The sequence below is a fragment of the Nannospalax galili genome, unplaced genomic scaffold (genome assembly GCF_000622305.1).
Source record: "Nannospalax galili isolate Female #2095 unplaced genomic scaffold, S.galili_v1.0 scaffold253, whole genome shotgun sequence".
Classification (NCBI taxonomy): Eukaryota; Metazoa; Chordata; class Mammalia; order Rodentia; family Spalacidae; genus Nannospalax; species Nannospalax galili.
This window is the reverse complement of record NW_008335287.1, coordinates 1,481,643-1,496,581: the sequence shown is the minus strand read 5'-3', so window position 1 is coordinate 1,496,581 and position 14,939 is coordinate 1,481,643. Positions and strand designations below refer to the sequence as shown.

The 14,939-nt window shown below is 38.7% G+C and overlaps 2 protein-coding genes across 9 annotated transcripts in view; one reads left to right on the top strand and one right to left on the bottom strand.

Annotated features, from left to right (window-relative positions):
* Positions 1–9,483, top strand: part of Dmac2l (distal membrane arm assembly complex 2 like) — a 25,638-nt gene extending 16,155 nt beyond the window's left edge. For 3 of the 5 annotated variants that reach the window (XR_003849003.1, XM_029561979.1, XM_008829847.3), the window contains 2 exons: positions 111–226; positions 971–1,165. Coding sequence is in view for 3 of the 5 variants with exons in the window: in XM_029561979.1 (XP_029417839.1) it covers positions 111–222 (112 nt within the window). In the remaining 2 variants the exon portion in view is untranslated. Of the gene's footprint in view, positions 1–110; positions 227–970; positions 1,166–9,255 lie in introns of those variants that run through there. The other 2 variants (XR_003849004.1, XM_008829848.3) reach the window with 1 other exon arrangement.
* Cdkl1 (cyclin dependent kinase like 1) overlaps positions 1,896–14,939 on the bottom strand; it is a 70,176-nt gene continuing 57,132 nt past the window's right edge. For 3 of the 4 annotated variants that reach the window (XM_008829852.3, XM_008829851.3, XM_017797336.2), the window contains 5 exons: positions 12,526–12,726; positions 10,448–10,530; positions 7,212–7,268; positions 5,461–5,652; positions 1,896–3,518 (listed from right to left, as the gene is read on the bottom strand). In XM_008829852.3, the coding sequence (XP_008828074.1) occupies positions 3,411–3,518; positions 5,461–5,652; positions 7,212–7,268; positions 10,448–10,530; positions 12,526–12,726 (641 nt within the window). In that variant the 3' untranslated portion in view covers positions 1,896–3,410. The remainder of the gene's footprint in view (positions 3,519–5,460; positions 5,653–7,211; positions 7,269–10,447; positions 10,531–12,525; positions 12,727–14,939) is intronic. The other variant, XM_008829853.3, reaches the window with a different exon arrangement.

The following is a 14,939-nucleotide window of genomic DNA, read 5'->3' as shown; positions in this document are numbered from 1 at the left end:
AAATAAATAAATAAATGAAAATAAAGACTTACTATAAGAATTATATGAATTGACTTCATTTTTAAAAGTTATAAATGGCCATATTAAAGTGATTTCTCTTTTTATTTCAGAAACCTCAAGTATTTGTTCTTAAGTGATCTTCCTGGAGTAAAAGAAAAGGAGAATCTTATCCAAGTCTTTAAGACAGCACTGCCTTCTCTAGAATTCAAAGTAAACTTGTAAAATAGTAAGTGTCTCATTTCATTATAAAGGATCATTTGAAATAGTTGATCCTGAATAGCAACAAATATTATGTAATCACCAGTTGAACTGTAAAGATATCACATGACAGTTTAGAAGTGGAGAATGAATGATACATAGAAAATACTCAGTGATGACTCTCTAAGATTACTTAGTTGTGAGAAATTATGTATAGTAAATCATTTTAAGAAAAATATAAAGTAGCATTTTAATTGTAATGTATTCTTCATTTAATATATATACTGTAGATCTCTCGGTGTAGATATTGATTTAGAGATCTTTAAAGTGATTTAACTATACAGCACAAATATTTTTTGTTGTATTGTAGTAATTTGCATCTTAACTTTAAAGTTACTGAAGCATGTTTCTGTAAATGCACAATTATGAAAAACAGAGAGCTCAGTTACAGATTCACTGCTGGAGTCAGTCCTGTAGAGTTGTGGGTGGTGTCGAGGCCAGCATGTGGGATTGCTTCCCAGGATTTGCATGCATTTCTCGTGCTCCTGTATTTCTGTGTTCTTTCTATGTATACTTTTTGTGTGTGTATACCCGTTCTCAGACTGAATGATTGCTGGTTAATTTGTCTTCTTTTTAAGCTTAGGCTAGTATTGATTAAAATTGAACATAGATACTTGGCTACATTCAAATAGTTTTGCTGGTGACATAGAGCAGAGCAAACAGTCATAAAGACTAGCAGGCCAGTCTTACCTTCCTCATCTGCTTCAAACAGGAAATGTGTCAGAAGATAATTCTGCTTTCCCTCAAACGTCTTCAATGCTACCTCCTATGAACTCCAGGGACATAAAAAATATAAACACAGGCTGGAGAGATGGCTTAGTGGCTAAGAGCATTGACTGTTCTCGCAGAAGACCCAGGCTCAATTCCTAGCATCCACATGGCGGCTAACAACAGTTCCTAACTCCAGTTCCAGGGGAATCCGATGCCCTCTTCTGACCACTGGCATTGTATGACACAAGTGCACCAACCTACATGCTGGCAATAAACTCATACACATCAAATAAAAATAATAAATAAAATATATAAAAAATATAAATGCAAGGATGAATTTATATCTAGAAAATAGAAATAATGTCATAAATAGATAAAAACAAGTCTTTGAACCTACTTGAAATAGCTCTGATTCTTTTGTTAGTTACATGCTGATTTGTTTGTGGATTTCTATAAGTTTGGTTTGAATATTTGATTGTTAAATATAAACCTAATTAGAAATGACTTTCTGTAAGGCAACTTTCAGGTAGAAAAGTGAATTTTAGTTGTATTTAGAGCTAAGCTTATAGAAAAACATCTAATTCATAGGAAAATGTAAATTACATAAAATATAAATGCTGTAATATTTATTAATATAATTACTGTTGTCACAAGTCAGAAAATAGTAAATAAAAAGTAAATAGACAAGGCTGTAGAACAGACTTAGGTGATATAGTGGTGATCCCCTTTGAAAGAAATGGATTATAGACATGGCTAAGTTGAGCATAGGCATAAATGTAATAGACCCTGTTAGAGGAAATGAACCCTTTTATCTCGGGTTTGTTTCATTACTATATGGTGATACAACTCATTTATCATGATTTACTCCAGGATGACTTCTCTATTTTAGTGGTTTTCTGTAAAAATTAGGCAGTTATAGACATCTGTCTCTGTCAAATACATTTTATTGGTTTAAGGGAAAAAAGAAAGGCAATTTTAACTATTCACAGAAGTTCTAGATCCTTCCTTCTCATTTAAATCATGTCTCTGTTTAAGAGGAATAATACTGGAGCTATCATTTAACCCATTGTCACATCTATGCAGGAAGCTATATAAATTAGAAAGCCTTAATTTTGGCTGGAGTAATCAAAATTATTGAGCAGATGACAGAATTTAGTGGACTACATAGCAGTAAGTGAATGGGTCTAAGTGTTGTCATGAAGAAAATTAACACAGGAAGAAAGGAGGGTACAAAGAAATATTTTGAAGATACAGTAAAAATACAGCTCTGAAGTCCATAAAGCTGTTGTTCACTAGTAGCCGCACATAACCAGAAATGATGCTAAGCTGTAAGAGACTAACATGGGGCATCAACATTGCCCTTGTGTCTAGTGGACAGGGAAGGAAAAGTTTTCTGATTAGGAGCAGTGAGCCAAATCAAAGATACTATATGTCATCATTTTAAGTCTTACTGTTCAAAAGTAGAAATCCTCAATAATGTCATTTTGTACGCTCTCATTAAATATACTATATTAGTTATTAGGATGGCATATATACATATGTGTGCATGTATATATGCATGTGTGTATATAGACATGTATATATACATGTAGTATATAGATAGTTCAGAGAGAACATCAGTTAACAAAAATATCTTTCATGACTCAAGTAAAAATTCACAAGCAGTTGTGTCTAGAACTTAGGTCATTGTGTGCAGTTCTGTGTATAGAACTGTTCTCTGGTCTGGAGCTGAACTGGAGAGAATGAAGTGATAATTATTTTCAGGCTGACAGGTTCATTTCTGTGAAGCCTATACATCTTGTTCTATCCCTTGCTGATGTATTCTTTCTGTAGATAAGGACAAAAGTATATGTAAGAGATATATAAACATATAACTGGTTATGTAAGCATAAAAGTATGAATTTTATGGTACATATGATTTTAAATAGTTTGAACAACTTAAAAATATTTTAAAATACAAAAATCAAGAGAGCAAGCAGGAAATGTAATAAACATTTTGATTTCAGGAATTAAAATTATCCTTCAACGTGGCTTTGAAACAATTGGGAAGGCAAGCAATAGGACTCAAGGCCACATAGGTCTAAAGAAATACATATGGGCATTTTATAATCCACTTTTCACATGTATCACACAGCACAACTGAAGCATAAATCTTTTTGATATCAGAGTTCTGGGCAATGGATGCAGTTTATATTCTGTCCATAAGCTTAGCTGCTTAGATAAACAAAGACACAAGTGAAACTCCAAACAAGTTTTTCCTTTCCATTCTGGACATCATTACCAAGCATGGAAGACTGGATCTGGAATTTCCCTTCATATCTTGCCAAGTAGCCTCCAGTTGCTTGCTTATGTTTTCTCTAGGGACGTTTTCAACACTGTAATCAAATGTGTAAATTTTATTTTCTTCAAATTATCCATCAATTCTTCACTACTCTAGCTCCTTAAATGTTTGGAAAATGGTAGTTAAATTTCTTGGTGCTACAGTGGTACTTCTTATTATCCAAAGCTGGAAGGATGCTGCTGCCAGTTAGCTGAGGTAGGTACTGCAACTGAAAACACAAAACACAAAGTTAGGTTCAAAACTGGGCCATGCATCACTTTTTAAATTATTTAGAATATATCACAAAAGACATAATTAACTTCTTCGGCACAAAAATACTTTTTTGTTTCTATAAAATACAGAATCTGAGAGAGGGAAAAATGCTTCAATTTGGTCTCTGCATTTCCTTGTAAAGGTTTGTTTTATATTTAAAAAGCAATCAAAGCCAAGTATGTTGGCACACACCTCTAAGTCCAGGACTCGGGAAGCCGAAGCATGGTCACAATCGAGCCAGCATGAGCTACATAGTGAGACCCTGCCTCAAAACAAAGCAAAGACAAAGACACAAAGGCAACCAAGGCCCTGTTGAGCCCCTGTCACCACAAACACACACACACACACACACACACACACACACACACACACACAGAATCCATATTAAAAAGCAAAAATTAAAGCTGGAGGTGTACCTCCGTGATAATTTGCTTGCATAGTATTTGTGAAGAAGCCTTAGGTTCCATTCCCAGCACCAGAAAAAAAAATTTAAGAGAATTTAGAAAATATGAAAAAGGAGTTCCTGCATTATTGGGGGAAAAACAGATTTACAGGATTTGAGAGCATCATTTAAGCCAATGTCCTAATAGAGAAAATTGATGTGCAGAACACTGAGGCATTTTGCCTACTTATTCCATCAGTTAAAAAGGAAAAAAAAGACCCCAAAAAACCCTATGTATTTTTTATTGTATCATACGGCCTTAGGTATCTGGAAAAAAAAAGATACTCTTTAGTACTTTTTTTTTTTTTTTTTGGTTTTTTTGAGACAGGGTCTCCCTGTAGCCCCAGCTGTGCTGGAACTCATTATGTAGACCTGGCTGGCCTTGAACTCAGAGAGATCCACCTGCCTCTGCCTCCCAAGTGCTGGGTCTACAGGCATGCGCCACCATACCTGGCTCTCTTTAGTACTTTTAAACCAAACAATTGAATCTTTTAGGACTTAAAAGCAATGCACCAGTGAGGTTCCCTTTTTCTTTCAAGTAGAAATATTTCCAGCAAATTTCTTTGCTCTTGAACACTAACAGTGAAATAGAGAACTCAGGGTTGGGGTAGTACAGAGGTGGGAGAGAGTATTTCTGGCCTATTTTGCTATCTGGGTTATATATGAAGGAGAATAAAAACATCCAATTTTGTAATGATGTTCTATCTCAGAGGCCTGGGATTGGAGTGGCATTTATTCCTAATAGACTCTTTGTCCCTTCCCTGCTCAAGCCTCACACACAGACTATCCAGTGTGCATTTGAGGCAGTGGAGGCTGCAAGCAGAAAGACTAAGGTGAGATGATTTGGATCCAGAAGTGACAGGAGCAGCCAGCCCAACTTACCTATCCTTCCAGATTATTACAGATTTTGCCACTTAATTTAAGACTATTACACCAATTATACTAGTCAAGATCCTTCACTGACTCATGGTGTGCAGTTGGATGCTATTCTGTGGTTAATGTGCTATCCTGCTGGTATTCCTGCAATCCCATGTTGCTGTATTTACCCTCACCAAACATGACAGAGAACCAGGATGGAAAGGGATCCCATTTTGGGAGAAACCTGGAATGTTAACACAGGTTAAATATGACAAAGGTCTGCCTGGGGTTAGTCTGATTGTATTTTCCAAAGTGCAAAGATGCATGTTCAGCTGAACTCTGCTGATGTATCTGGCTGAGACCTGCCTTAATGCATATCAGGAACCTTGGCTCCTTGGTAGCAGGAGGGAACAGCACTACAAAGAGACCTTAGGATTCAGGAGGGAGGGTCCTCAAGAGGCAGATGTCTGTGAGGCTCTGAATTATCAAATGACCTGTCTCCTAGTGATTGAGGATGCTGGGGCTCCAATTGTCACTCTCAAGCCTAGTTTCCAATTCAGTACTGGGTGGCAGGTATGAGATCATTTGAAACTGTAACCTTGGCTGTTTCTGTAAAGCAGTGCACCAGTTTTACCCCAGGCAGGTGCTTTCGGCTCTGTCTCAGGGTCTTCCTCGTTGGTTTGTTGTATTCCCCGGTCAAATCTCCTACTTCTCGAATGCTGTCAAAATATGAGTGCTGCAACAGCTGTTCACATGTCAGCCTCTCAGCAGGGTCCATTTTGAGGCAGCCCTAAGGGAACATTAGATACAAGTATATGAATCTATACTGATCAAGATAGCATTTCCATCTCTTTTTTTTACCATTTCTTTTTAAAATTTATTTTTATTTTATATGTAGGAGTGTTTTGCCTGAGTGTAAGTACACCTGTGTGTGCAGTGCCCACAGAGGCCAGAAGATGGCAACAGATCCCTGGAACTGGAGCTACAGATGGGCTTTAGCCACCATGTGGGTGCTCTGTCAGAGCAGCCAGTGCTCTAAACTGCTGAGCCATCTCTCCAGGCTCACATTTACTATTTCTTAATGTTAGGAACCTTTTAACTCTTATGGTTCTTCATAAAATATGTAAGCAAGTATAACAAATTACAGTCACCCTGCTGTGTTATAACACATTAGAACATACTCCTGTTGTCTCTGTGTTAGCATCACTTGTCCAGCATCTCTGTATTCTTTTCTTCCTACCCCTTCCTAGACTGTAGTGGCTACTACTGTACTCTCTACCTGTATGAAATCAACTTTTTTTTAGCTTCAGCATAAGTGAGAAATGGAGTATTTGTGAAACATAAATGTAAGAAACAACAGTTACGGTTTTGTGATTTTAGTTTCTTCCACAGTCACTCCTGAAGGGTTATCCACATAGTAAGTAGTTTCCAAAAGTTCTAACAACAACACAAAAATGTTTCACCTTGTTCTGTTCTGAAGCAATTGTGTACTGTTACATGTTTTACCATAGGGGAGTAGGATATGATTTGGGAGTTCACCTCAGTGGCTAACTGGGATAATCTATTTAGATATTTTGGTCTCTTTCAGGTACTTTGAAAACAGTAGTGCTTTTATTTTAAAATCATGTTTTTACCACGATACAAATAAAATTCATACAGTGTACATTAGTTTCTACCCACTCTAGTTCTTCCACTCCCCTTTCTAGTATTAACTACCCCTTTTGATAGATAGTTGTAGAAAGTCTGTGTACTACAAGCAAGTATGTATAAAATGAAAAACACAACATATTCCTTTATATTACATCATTCTAAACTATTTTCTTCCCCTTAAGTAAAACCATGAAGCTCAAAGTTGGATACATCTCACAGCTACATACTTCAAAGAATTGTCTCAGTTTTTTAATTAATTTGTTATTTGACAATGTGTGTGTATATAATAGCATCAGTAAATATTTTATGTGGGAAATTAACTATAATTTGCAAACTGGTACTGTACCTCATTTTATATAAGAGCTATATTCCTAAAAATGTATATGTAAACCAACTTTAAAATGAACAAAGGATTTGGCCATTTATACTATAAGATTCCTACAGTATAAATTTTTTTGAAGGACAGGATACTTTTGTAAAGCAAACACCCCCTTAAAATTCTTGGTTTCTGTAAATGTAGATTTCAAACACATTACTTTTTAAAAACAGATTTTTCACTATGATAGAATGTGACCCATTTTTAAAACTGAAAGTATATATGCTTTTCAAAAGAATTCTAAAGCAGCATTTCATCAGTTGACAGTTAATTCTCACAACCACCCCGTGTGCTTCCTGGTCTGTTGAAAGCCATGATTTTACCTTTAAGAAGCCTAGTGCAGGATATGAAATGTTTGGAAATTTTAACTCAAGTGTTTCCTGTTGAAAAGAAAAGGCACTTTTAATTTACAGCATACATTCACATTTAGATTACCTAAAATGAAATTTCTTTTGAGTCTGTGTATCTTCCTGGCATCTCCTCACCTCCTCCACCCTTTTCCACTCCACCTCCCACCAGTATTAAGCTTCTGAAGCCGGTGTCATCAGCCCTTCTCTCTTCACCTCCAAATTGTTTTTCCAAATCTATTTCCTAATCATTCTCTTCCCTTCCTGAAGAAGGTAGGAAATTATAAGTAAACACTAATGAAAGAAAACAACAGCAACACACTTGCCAAGCGATTTTTTTCCTCTCTACCTCATTTTATATGAAGTGCCTTTCCTGATAGCTTTTGGCATTTAAAATGGCATTATAAAAGGGCCACTAATTATTGCATTTATTGACATGAGCATAAAGGGAGCTTCAAGACACATTTTATCCCTATCCAGATGAACATATGCTTCTTGGATTTCTGGAATAAACACTCTTGTCTCTTTCCACAAGTGCCTGCTGTTTCCTGATCATCCCATCGTTTAAAGAGTCTCCTGAGCAGGCTTTCATTGTTCTCCCTCTGCCCGTACAAGGCTATTTTGCTGCAATCATATGCCAGAGTCAGTTAGGAATCACACTACGAATGAGAGGAATAAACAGGCAGAGCTATCTCACTACCAGGCATGGTGGTGCACACCTTTAATCCCAGTACTGGGGAGGCAGACCCAGGCAGATCTCTATGAGATTGAGTTCCAGGCAAGCTAGGCTACAGGAAGACCCTGTCAAAAAACAAAAACAAAACAAACAAACAAACAAAACTATCTTACTGAAAAGATGGAAGAACAGAACAAATGACCACAGTGCATTGTGTGTGTAACAATGGTGGGTGTGAGCTGTGGGCTTTAGCAACTGGCCAGGCTCATCTCATGAGTGGGGTTAAGGTTGTAGTCCAGAACTTCAGAGCAGTATTATTTTAGACAGGGAGCCAGTCTCAATTGGTTCTCAACTGCACATGTGCTAATCATTGATAAAAGAGACAAGTGCCTCAGTTCAATGGGAAGAAAAAAGTTTTTTTTTTTTTGACTTTTTGAGACAGGGTCTCCTTGTAGCCCCAGCTCTCCTGGAACTCACTATGTAATATAGACCAGGCTGGCCTCAAACTCACAAAGATCTGCCTGCCTCTATCTCCCAAGTGCTGGGATTAAAGGTGTGCGTCACCATGCCTGGCCAGAAAAAAAGATCCTGAAGTACATTTGTCTTAGTCCTTGAGAGTAGCCTTTGCCCCTACAACTTAACTAGTTCTTTGGGTATGTTGAATGTGTGCACTGCTTCAGACTGACCTGGCTAATGTCAACCCTGCCGTCTTAGCAACAGTGCTTGGGCTGAGGCCAGTTGGTTGTCTGTGATATGGATGTGCTGAGGCCCATCCTGCCTGCTGAACCAGTTTCCCAGCCCCTGCAGTCAGCAGGCCTACCAGGGCAGGGTTACTGACAGGGACAGAACCACAGATGTTCAACTAGCACAGCCCTGTGCTACTTTTCCTGTATTTCTGTCAACAGGAAATCTCTTGCAGGACAACTTCTGAGAAACTAAGGGAAGCTCTTCACATTTATGGAGCTGTGGCTTTTTCTGAAGCTTCATCAGTAGGCAATCAAACAGGAAATTGCTAAGGGATATTTGGTACAGAACTGGGAATGTCCAGGTCACAAGGCAGTCAGCTGGGTTGCCTCCCATATGCCAGGTGCTATTTTTGCCTCTCTGTCCCAGGATGACCCACTTTTCCTAATGCTGGTGCTTCAGGCTGTGGGGAAGCGGAAGCCCAGCAGTGGGACAGGCCAAAGAGGCAAAGGACAAGACAGAAAGCAGCTGCAAGTGTAACTTTCATGTGGAAACTGGGGTGTTTTTATTTGAAAGCACCTTTCTCAGGCAGTAGAAACTCTGGATCTCACAAGCAGTTACTATGCTCTGAAATTTTATTTTGTTATTTTTTCTTTGCAGTGCTAGATATCACTTGGGAAGTAGAGGCAGGAGGCTCAGGAGTTCAAGGCCAGCCTGGACTACATGAGACCCTATCTAAAAGAAAAAAGAAAAAAAGGAGAAAGATATCCTTGTAGCCATTTACTCAACAAAAAGTTTACATGGTCTAAGTGTGGCATAAGCCTATGAAAGCACTCAGGATCATGAGGTTGAAGAATCAAAAATTCAAAGCCAGCCCAGGCCATAGCATGAGACCTTATCTTAAAAAAAATAAATAAATAAAATTTTTCATGGTTTCCCAGAGGTTTCCATATTTTTTTATAATATGTATATATAGTCTGTATTTTATTAGAATTATATGAAATCATGCTTTTTTATTACCTATGTTTTCAGATGAGTAAATACAAATCTAATTATATTTCCTCTCCACATGATACCTAACGTATAGATGTACTAGAACCTAATCCCCAACTGAAGGAATACTTAAGGGAGTGATCTCTTCTAAATGCCACATCTTTTTAAAAAATTTATTCATTTATTTTTATTCTATGTGTGAGTGTATTGCCTGCATGTGTGTAAGTGCACCTGTGTCAGAGGACAGAAGAGAGCGTCGGATGCCCTGGAATTGGAGTTACGGATGATTGTTAGCTGCCATATGGGTGCTGGGAATTGAACCCAGATCCTCTGCAAGAGCAGCCAGTGCTCTTAACCTCTGAGTCATCTCTCTATCCCCAGAATACCACATCTTTATACCCTTGTCTATTTGTTTTTTTGGAATAATTTATTCAAAGTGGGTTGAGGATTTGAACATTTAAAATTTCCAGTCTTTTAAAAAGGAGTGTTTCCCCATATTAGCTGTAAATGACAGGCAACAGAATGAGGCTGACCAAATAGTATTATTATGGCTTTGCCCTGTGGAAGTGTGTGTGCAATAGAGTAGGGAATTTGGACAATGCTGGGGAAAAGAAGCCTGCTTTTACTGGATGAGTCCAAGTTTAGGTTTGCTTAAAAGCTGATTGGCTCTGAGCAACCTGTGTTCAACTGATGACAGTGATAAAGGACCAGTACAACCAGGCAGGCCAAAGCCTTGCTCCCTAACTTGCTCTGAATTTTCTTTTCAGTGTAGGGTGAGCCATGGAGCCCACGTAAGAGAGTAACTACCAAAACCTAGCTAGACTGATCTAAAGAGCTTTCTCCAAAATGAGTTACTCACCACATCTTCAGGGTCTGGAATTTTCACTCCACTGAAGTATTGATTCATGCTAAATACTTGCTGGTGCCTGGGAATGAGATCCCCTTTGGACAAAAGAGAGAGGTAAGTGCGATTGCTCAGGAAACACAGCTGTGGTTTCCCTCTGAGGAAGCAGTGTAGATCTAGCCTAGGCCTGCTCAAGCTGCAGTTTTCTTTTCCAGTCAGGAGACACAGGCAAGCAATCAAGCACAGGTGTTAAGCATCAGAATCTGGAGGTTGCAAGAATTTTGCCCTGGAGGGTTTGCAGTGCATTTGCGGAATCTCAACCAAATCAAGCCAATGGAAGATTTTCTATCTGAAGTGATAACGTTTCCAAATGGAACCATTTTCTTGTTTCACTGATCTATTGGAAATAGTATCTCATCAACTGTTTAGAACCACATAAAGTTTGAAGAGTTGAAACAAAAAGAACTTTTCTACATCCCCATTAAACAAGCTCATTCTGTAGCCATCACAGCCAAATGAGCTAAAAGTAAAAGCCTTCATGTAAAGCCTAGGATGAGTACCATAGAAAAGACCTTTGTTCAAAAAATAGGAGGTGCTCCCTGGGGTAAGCCAGGCACTTTTGAGGGCAGAGTTGGTAGCAAAAAAATCTGGGCGCCTGCACACCTGCACAGTCAAATCCAGAAACTTTCTCTATTTTGGACAGTTAGGCAAAAATATAGCCCCTCGTATAATTACTCATATGTATGAAAATGTTGTAATTAAACCTATTTGTGTGCTAGCTTTAAATTTTAATTATGTATACATAAAGCACACACATATACACACATACACCCTCTATGCCTCCTCACATCCCAGTAAGCTTCATCATGAACACAATTCCCTATGCCCCAACAGCCTCTTCCATAGGGGATTGTCTGAAGTCCTAGGAGCATGTCCTAAAGTCACTAGGGGAAACAGAGCCAAGGAGGGTTGAGCGACCCTAGCTATTAGGCTACAAGGTGACTACAATGTACAAGACGTTGGAGGATAAACAGAAACATGATGCACAATGTCACCTTCAGACAGCTTACAGTACCCTTGGGAAGGTAAAACTACATAGTGACTGCTGGTTCTGCAAGAGTTTATGAAGGAAGGAAATTCTGCTTTGAATTGGGCTGCTTAGAAGAGTAGTATCTGAACTCCCTGGCTTTTGAAAAGGACATCCCTCGCCTATGGATCTCTTCATTTGTCCCTTGCCTTCCCTCTTTTCCTCCTCTATCCTTATGATTCTCCCCAGTGACAGAGAAGAAGGAAAGGGCATTTGGGATGAGAAAGCAAGACCAGAAGAGTGACATTAGAAGCAGCAGCCTTAATTTCTGATGCTTAGAAGGTTGAGAATCTTCCTGTACTATAGAGCCTGAATAATCCAAACTAGTCAGGCAGGCTGGAGTCAAGGGCATCTAAATGAATTTCTACATCATAATCAGACTTGGCATCCCTAATTTAAAAAATGCCTGAAACTCAGCCCCAACATGATACCACAAATAGAAAATTCCACACTTGACCTCATATGATGGTTCACGGTCAAACACAGGCATGTTAAAACTATTGTATAAAACTACCTTCAGAATATGTGAATACATTTTACATGAAACATGAATTTTGAGTTTATACTTGGGTCTAAAAATTCCCTAAGATATCTCATGCAAATATCCAAAATTCTAAACATGTCGAGTCTCAAGCATTTTGGATGAGATATACTCAGCCTATAAATGAAATCAACCATGAAAGCAATCTGTGAACAGTTAACAGTTAAGTCCTTCAACAATGTCTCTGTATTGCCTTGATAATTTTTTTTAGAAGTTTACTGGATCCAAACTGGATCTTTATGTTCAAGAGATAAATCTATGTCTTCTGGACAATTAGTAAAGACTCAATAATTTTATTTAAACAGACCACAGGCACTTTTAATAGAGCCATTTCAGTGAGGTCTCAAAGTTCCCCTTTCCTAATGGCCTCAGATGAGCTAAGAACATGGCTGTGCCATGCACCAACATGGATAAAACTAGTCAGTTCCCCTAAAGCCCAAAAGTCGTGACAAGAATACCACTTACCCAAGGTTTTCCTAATCAAATAGAGCTGATCTACATCTGATTTTCCTGGCCACAGAGGCACTCCTGACAGCAGCTCAGCAAAAACACAGCCGATTGCCCAAACGTCGACTGGGGGGCCATACTGTGTGTCCCCCACCAGAAGCTCAGGGGAGCGGTACCACCTGGTGGCCACATAGTCTGTGTAGTAGTCACCTGGTCCGGCTGGTCAGTGATGAACATGGAAAACACAATGATGGAAGTCCAACTAAAACTGGGAAGGCAACACCTAAGAAGTCAAGGGTGAGGCTTTTCAAACTCACTGTTCTCAATGTTAGTTGCACATTAAAATCACTTGTCTATAGTATTTTTAAAATCAGTGATACTTGGACCATGCACCAGTCCAATTAATAAGAATTCTTAGGGCCTAAGGCTATCAGTATAGTTTTTAAAGTTACCCAGATGTTAATCTGCAGCCAAGGTTGAAAAACATCCTTGTGTAATAGTATTTCTAGAAAGTACTGTTTTGGGGGCGGGGGATAAAGAAGGTAGAAATGAAGAGATTACCATGTGTTTTTAAAATTTTTAATAACTACATGATTAGACGAAGCATTTCATTACAGCTTTAACATATTCAGTAACACACTCCAGAGCAAGAGTACATCTCTTTCACAAGTGGCTGTAAGTTTCTAGGTTCACAGTTGAATTAATACAGTTATACAATACTTAACTCAGTATAATCCCTGTAAAACATAAAATTGAATGAGGTTTTTTTTCACCTTTTTAAAAAAGATTAAAAAAAATTTTTTTATATCACACAGAACATCCCAAACCATCTTATTCAACTATACACCCACTTCCAAGATGGCACCCTCCCATAGCCTCCCTCCCGCCAGTAGAGCCCTTATACTCTGATATCCCTGCTACTGTCTGCTGTGTTGTCAGCACCCCCAACCATTCCCCACTATTTGTCCATCTGGTGTATCTAGCCAGCCTATCTAGAGGTCTTTGTTTTAGGAAGGTCAGCTGTTCCTCATCTAGCAGCAATCAGTTGTCAATATTCCTTTAGGTAAGATTGGGGTCTGCTGTTCATTTTCCCAGTTCTATGCTGGGTTACTATCTGGGAGTCCTTTTGGCCACCCTGGCCAACAACTCCAAAGAAGGTCTCTCCTATCTGACATTATTGCTTGTTATGTAGCATTTAGCTATACATGTGGTCTCTTAAAAAATTATATTGGCCCCTTTAATCTTTGGTTATACTTTCCTTTTGGGTGTTTAAGTCCATACAGTTGGCCCAGATAAACAAATTTATTTTTACTCTTAAGGTCGTTAGAAGATCTGTTCCTTAGGGGTCACATGGGCTTGGGAGGAGCCTCTGGATCCTTTCTTCTACCAGTTCCACCTATATGAAGATAAGTCAAAGGTACTACTCGACCATGGCTGGCTTCACTTGGAAGCATGGAGGAAATGATTACTCTGTGTTGACCATCCTCTTTGTAGACTGGACACTGGTTCAAGTCCATCTGGTGAGGTCTCCTAAGCCTCCTTGATCAAGAGGACAGATAATCCATCACCATTAGAGGACATTTAGAGAGAAGCTCATAGTCCCCTGGAAATAGTCGGCCTAGGAGGGCTATGAGCAAAAAGTGTCCTGTATGTCCCTCTGATCTGGAACTAGTTGACCTAGGAGGGCAAGGAGCAAAAACTGTCCTTTATGTCCCTCTAACCAAATTAGTGTAGGCCTCAAAGTATGTCTGTTAAAAATCCAGGAAGGTTAGTTCCACCAGTTTTGTACTTTTAATTACTGTGTGCCATGCAGATAAATCTTGGGCAAAGAGCAATTGTTCTCAGATAAACCTTACTTAGACATATATTTCTTGATCTGCTATGTATAATTTGTCAGTAGGTTGTAGGAGTAATATGGTTGCCTCTGGTTTTCCAAACTAGCTAGACATTATTTATCTCTTGCATTGTCTCACCCCTCCATCATGGTTTCCTCAATTAAGGTGCCCCCATTTCCCCCTCTCTCCCTTAATAATACCCTTCTCCTACTATCCTACGTCTCTTGAGCTCCTTCTTTCCCTTTATCCCCTAGGTTCCTTGTATACCCTTCCCTCCCTTAAACTAACCCAATTTTTATCCATATCTCCCTTATTAAGGCCTGTTTCCTACTGTTCTTCTCTTTCAGGGACTTTCTTTTCCTTTACCTTCCTGTTTCCTTTCCATTATCCTGGTGACTGTACTTATGTCTGGATATGTACTCACTTATAAGGATTTGGTGCTAGGTTCCAGAAATGAAGGAGAACATATGTCTTTTGTTTTTCTGAGTCTGTATTACTTCACTTAGTATAACAGTTTCTAGATGCACTTTTACCTATGAATTTCTTCTTTCTTTACTGCTCAGTAGAACTCCATTGTGTAAACGTACTACATTTTCT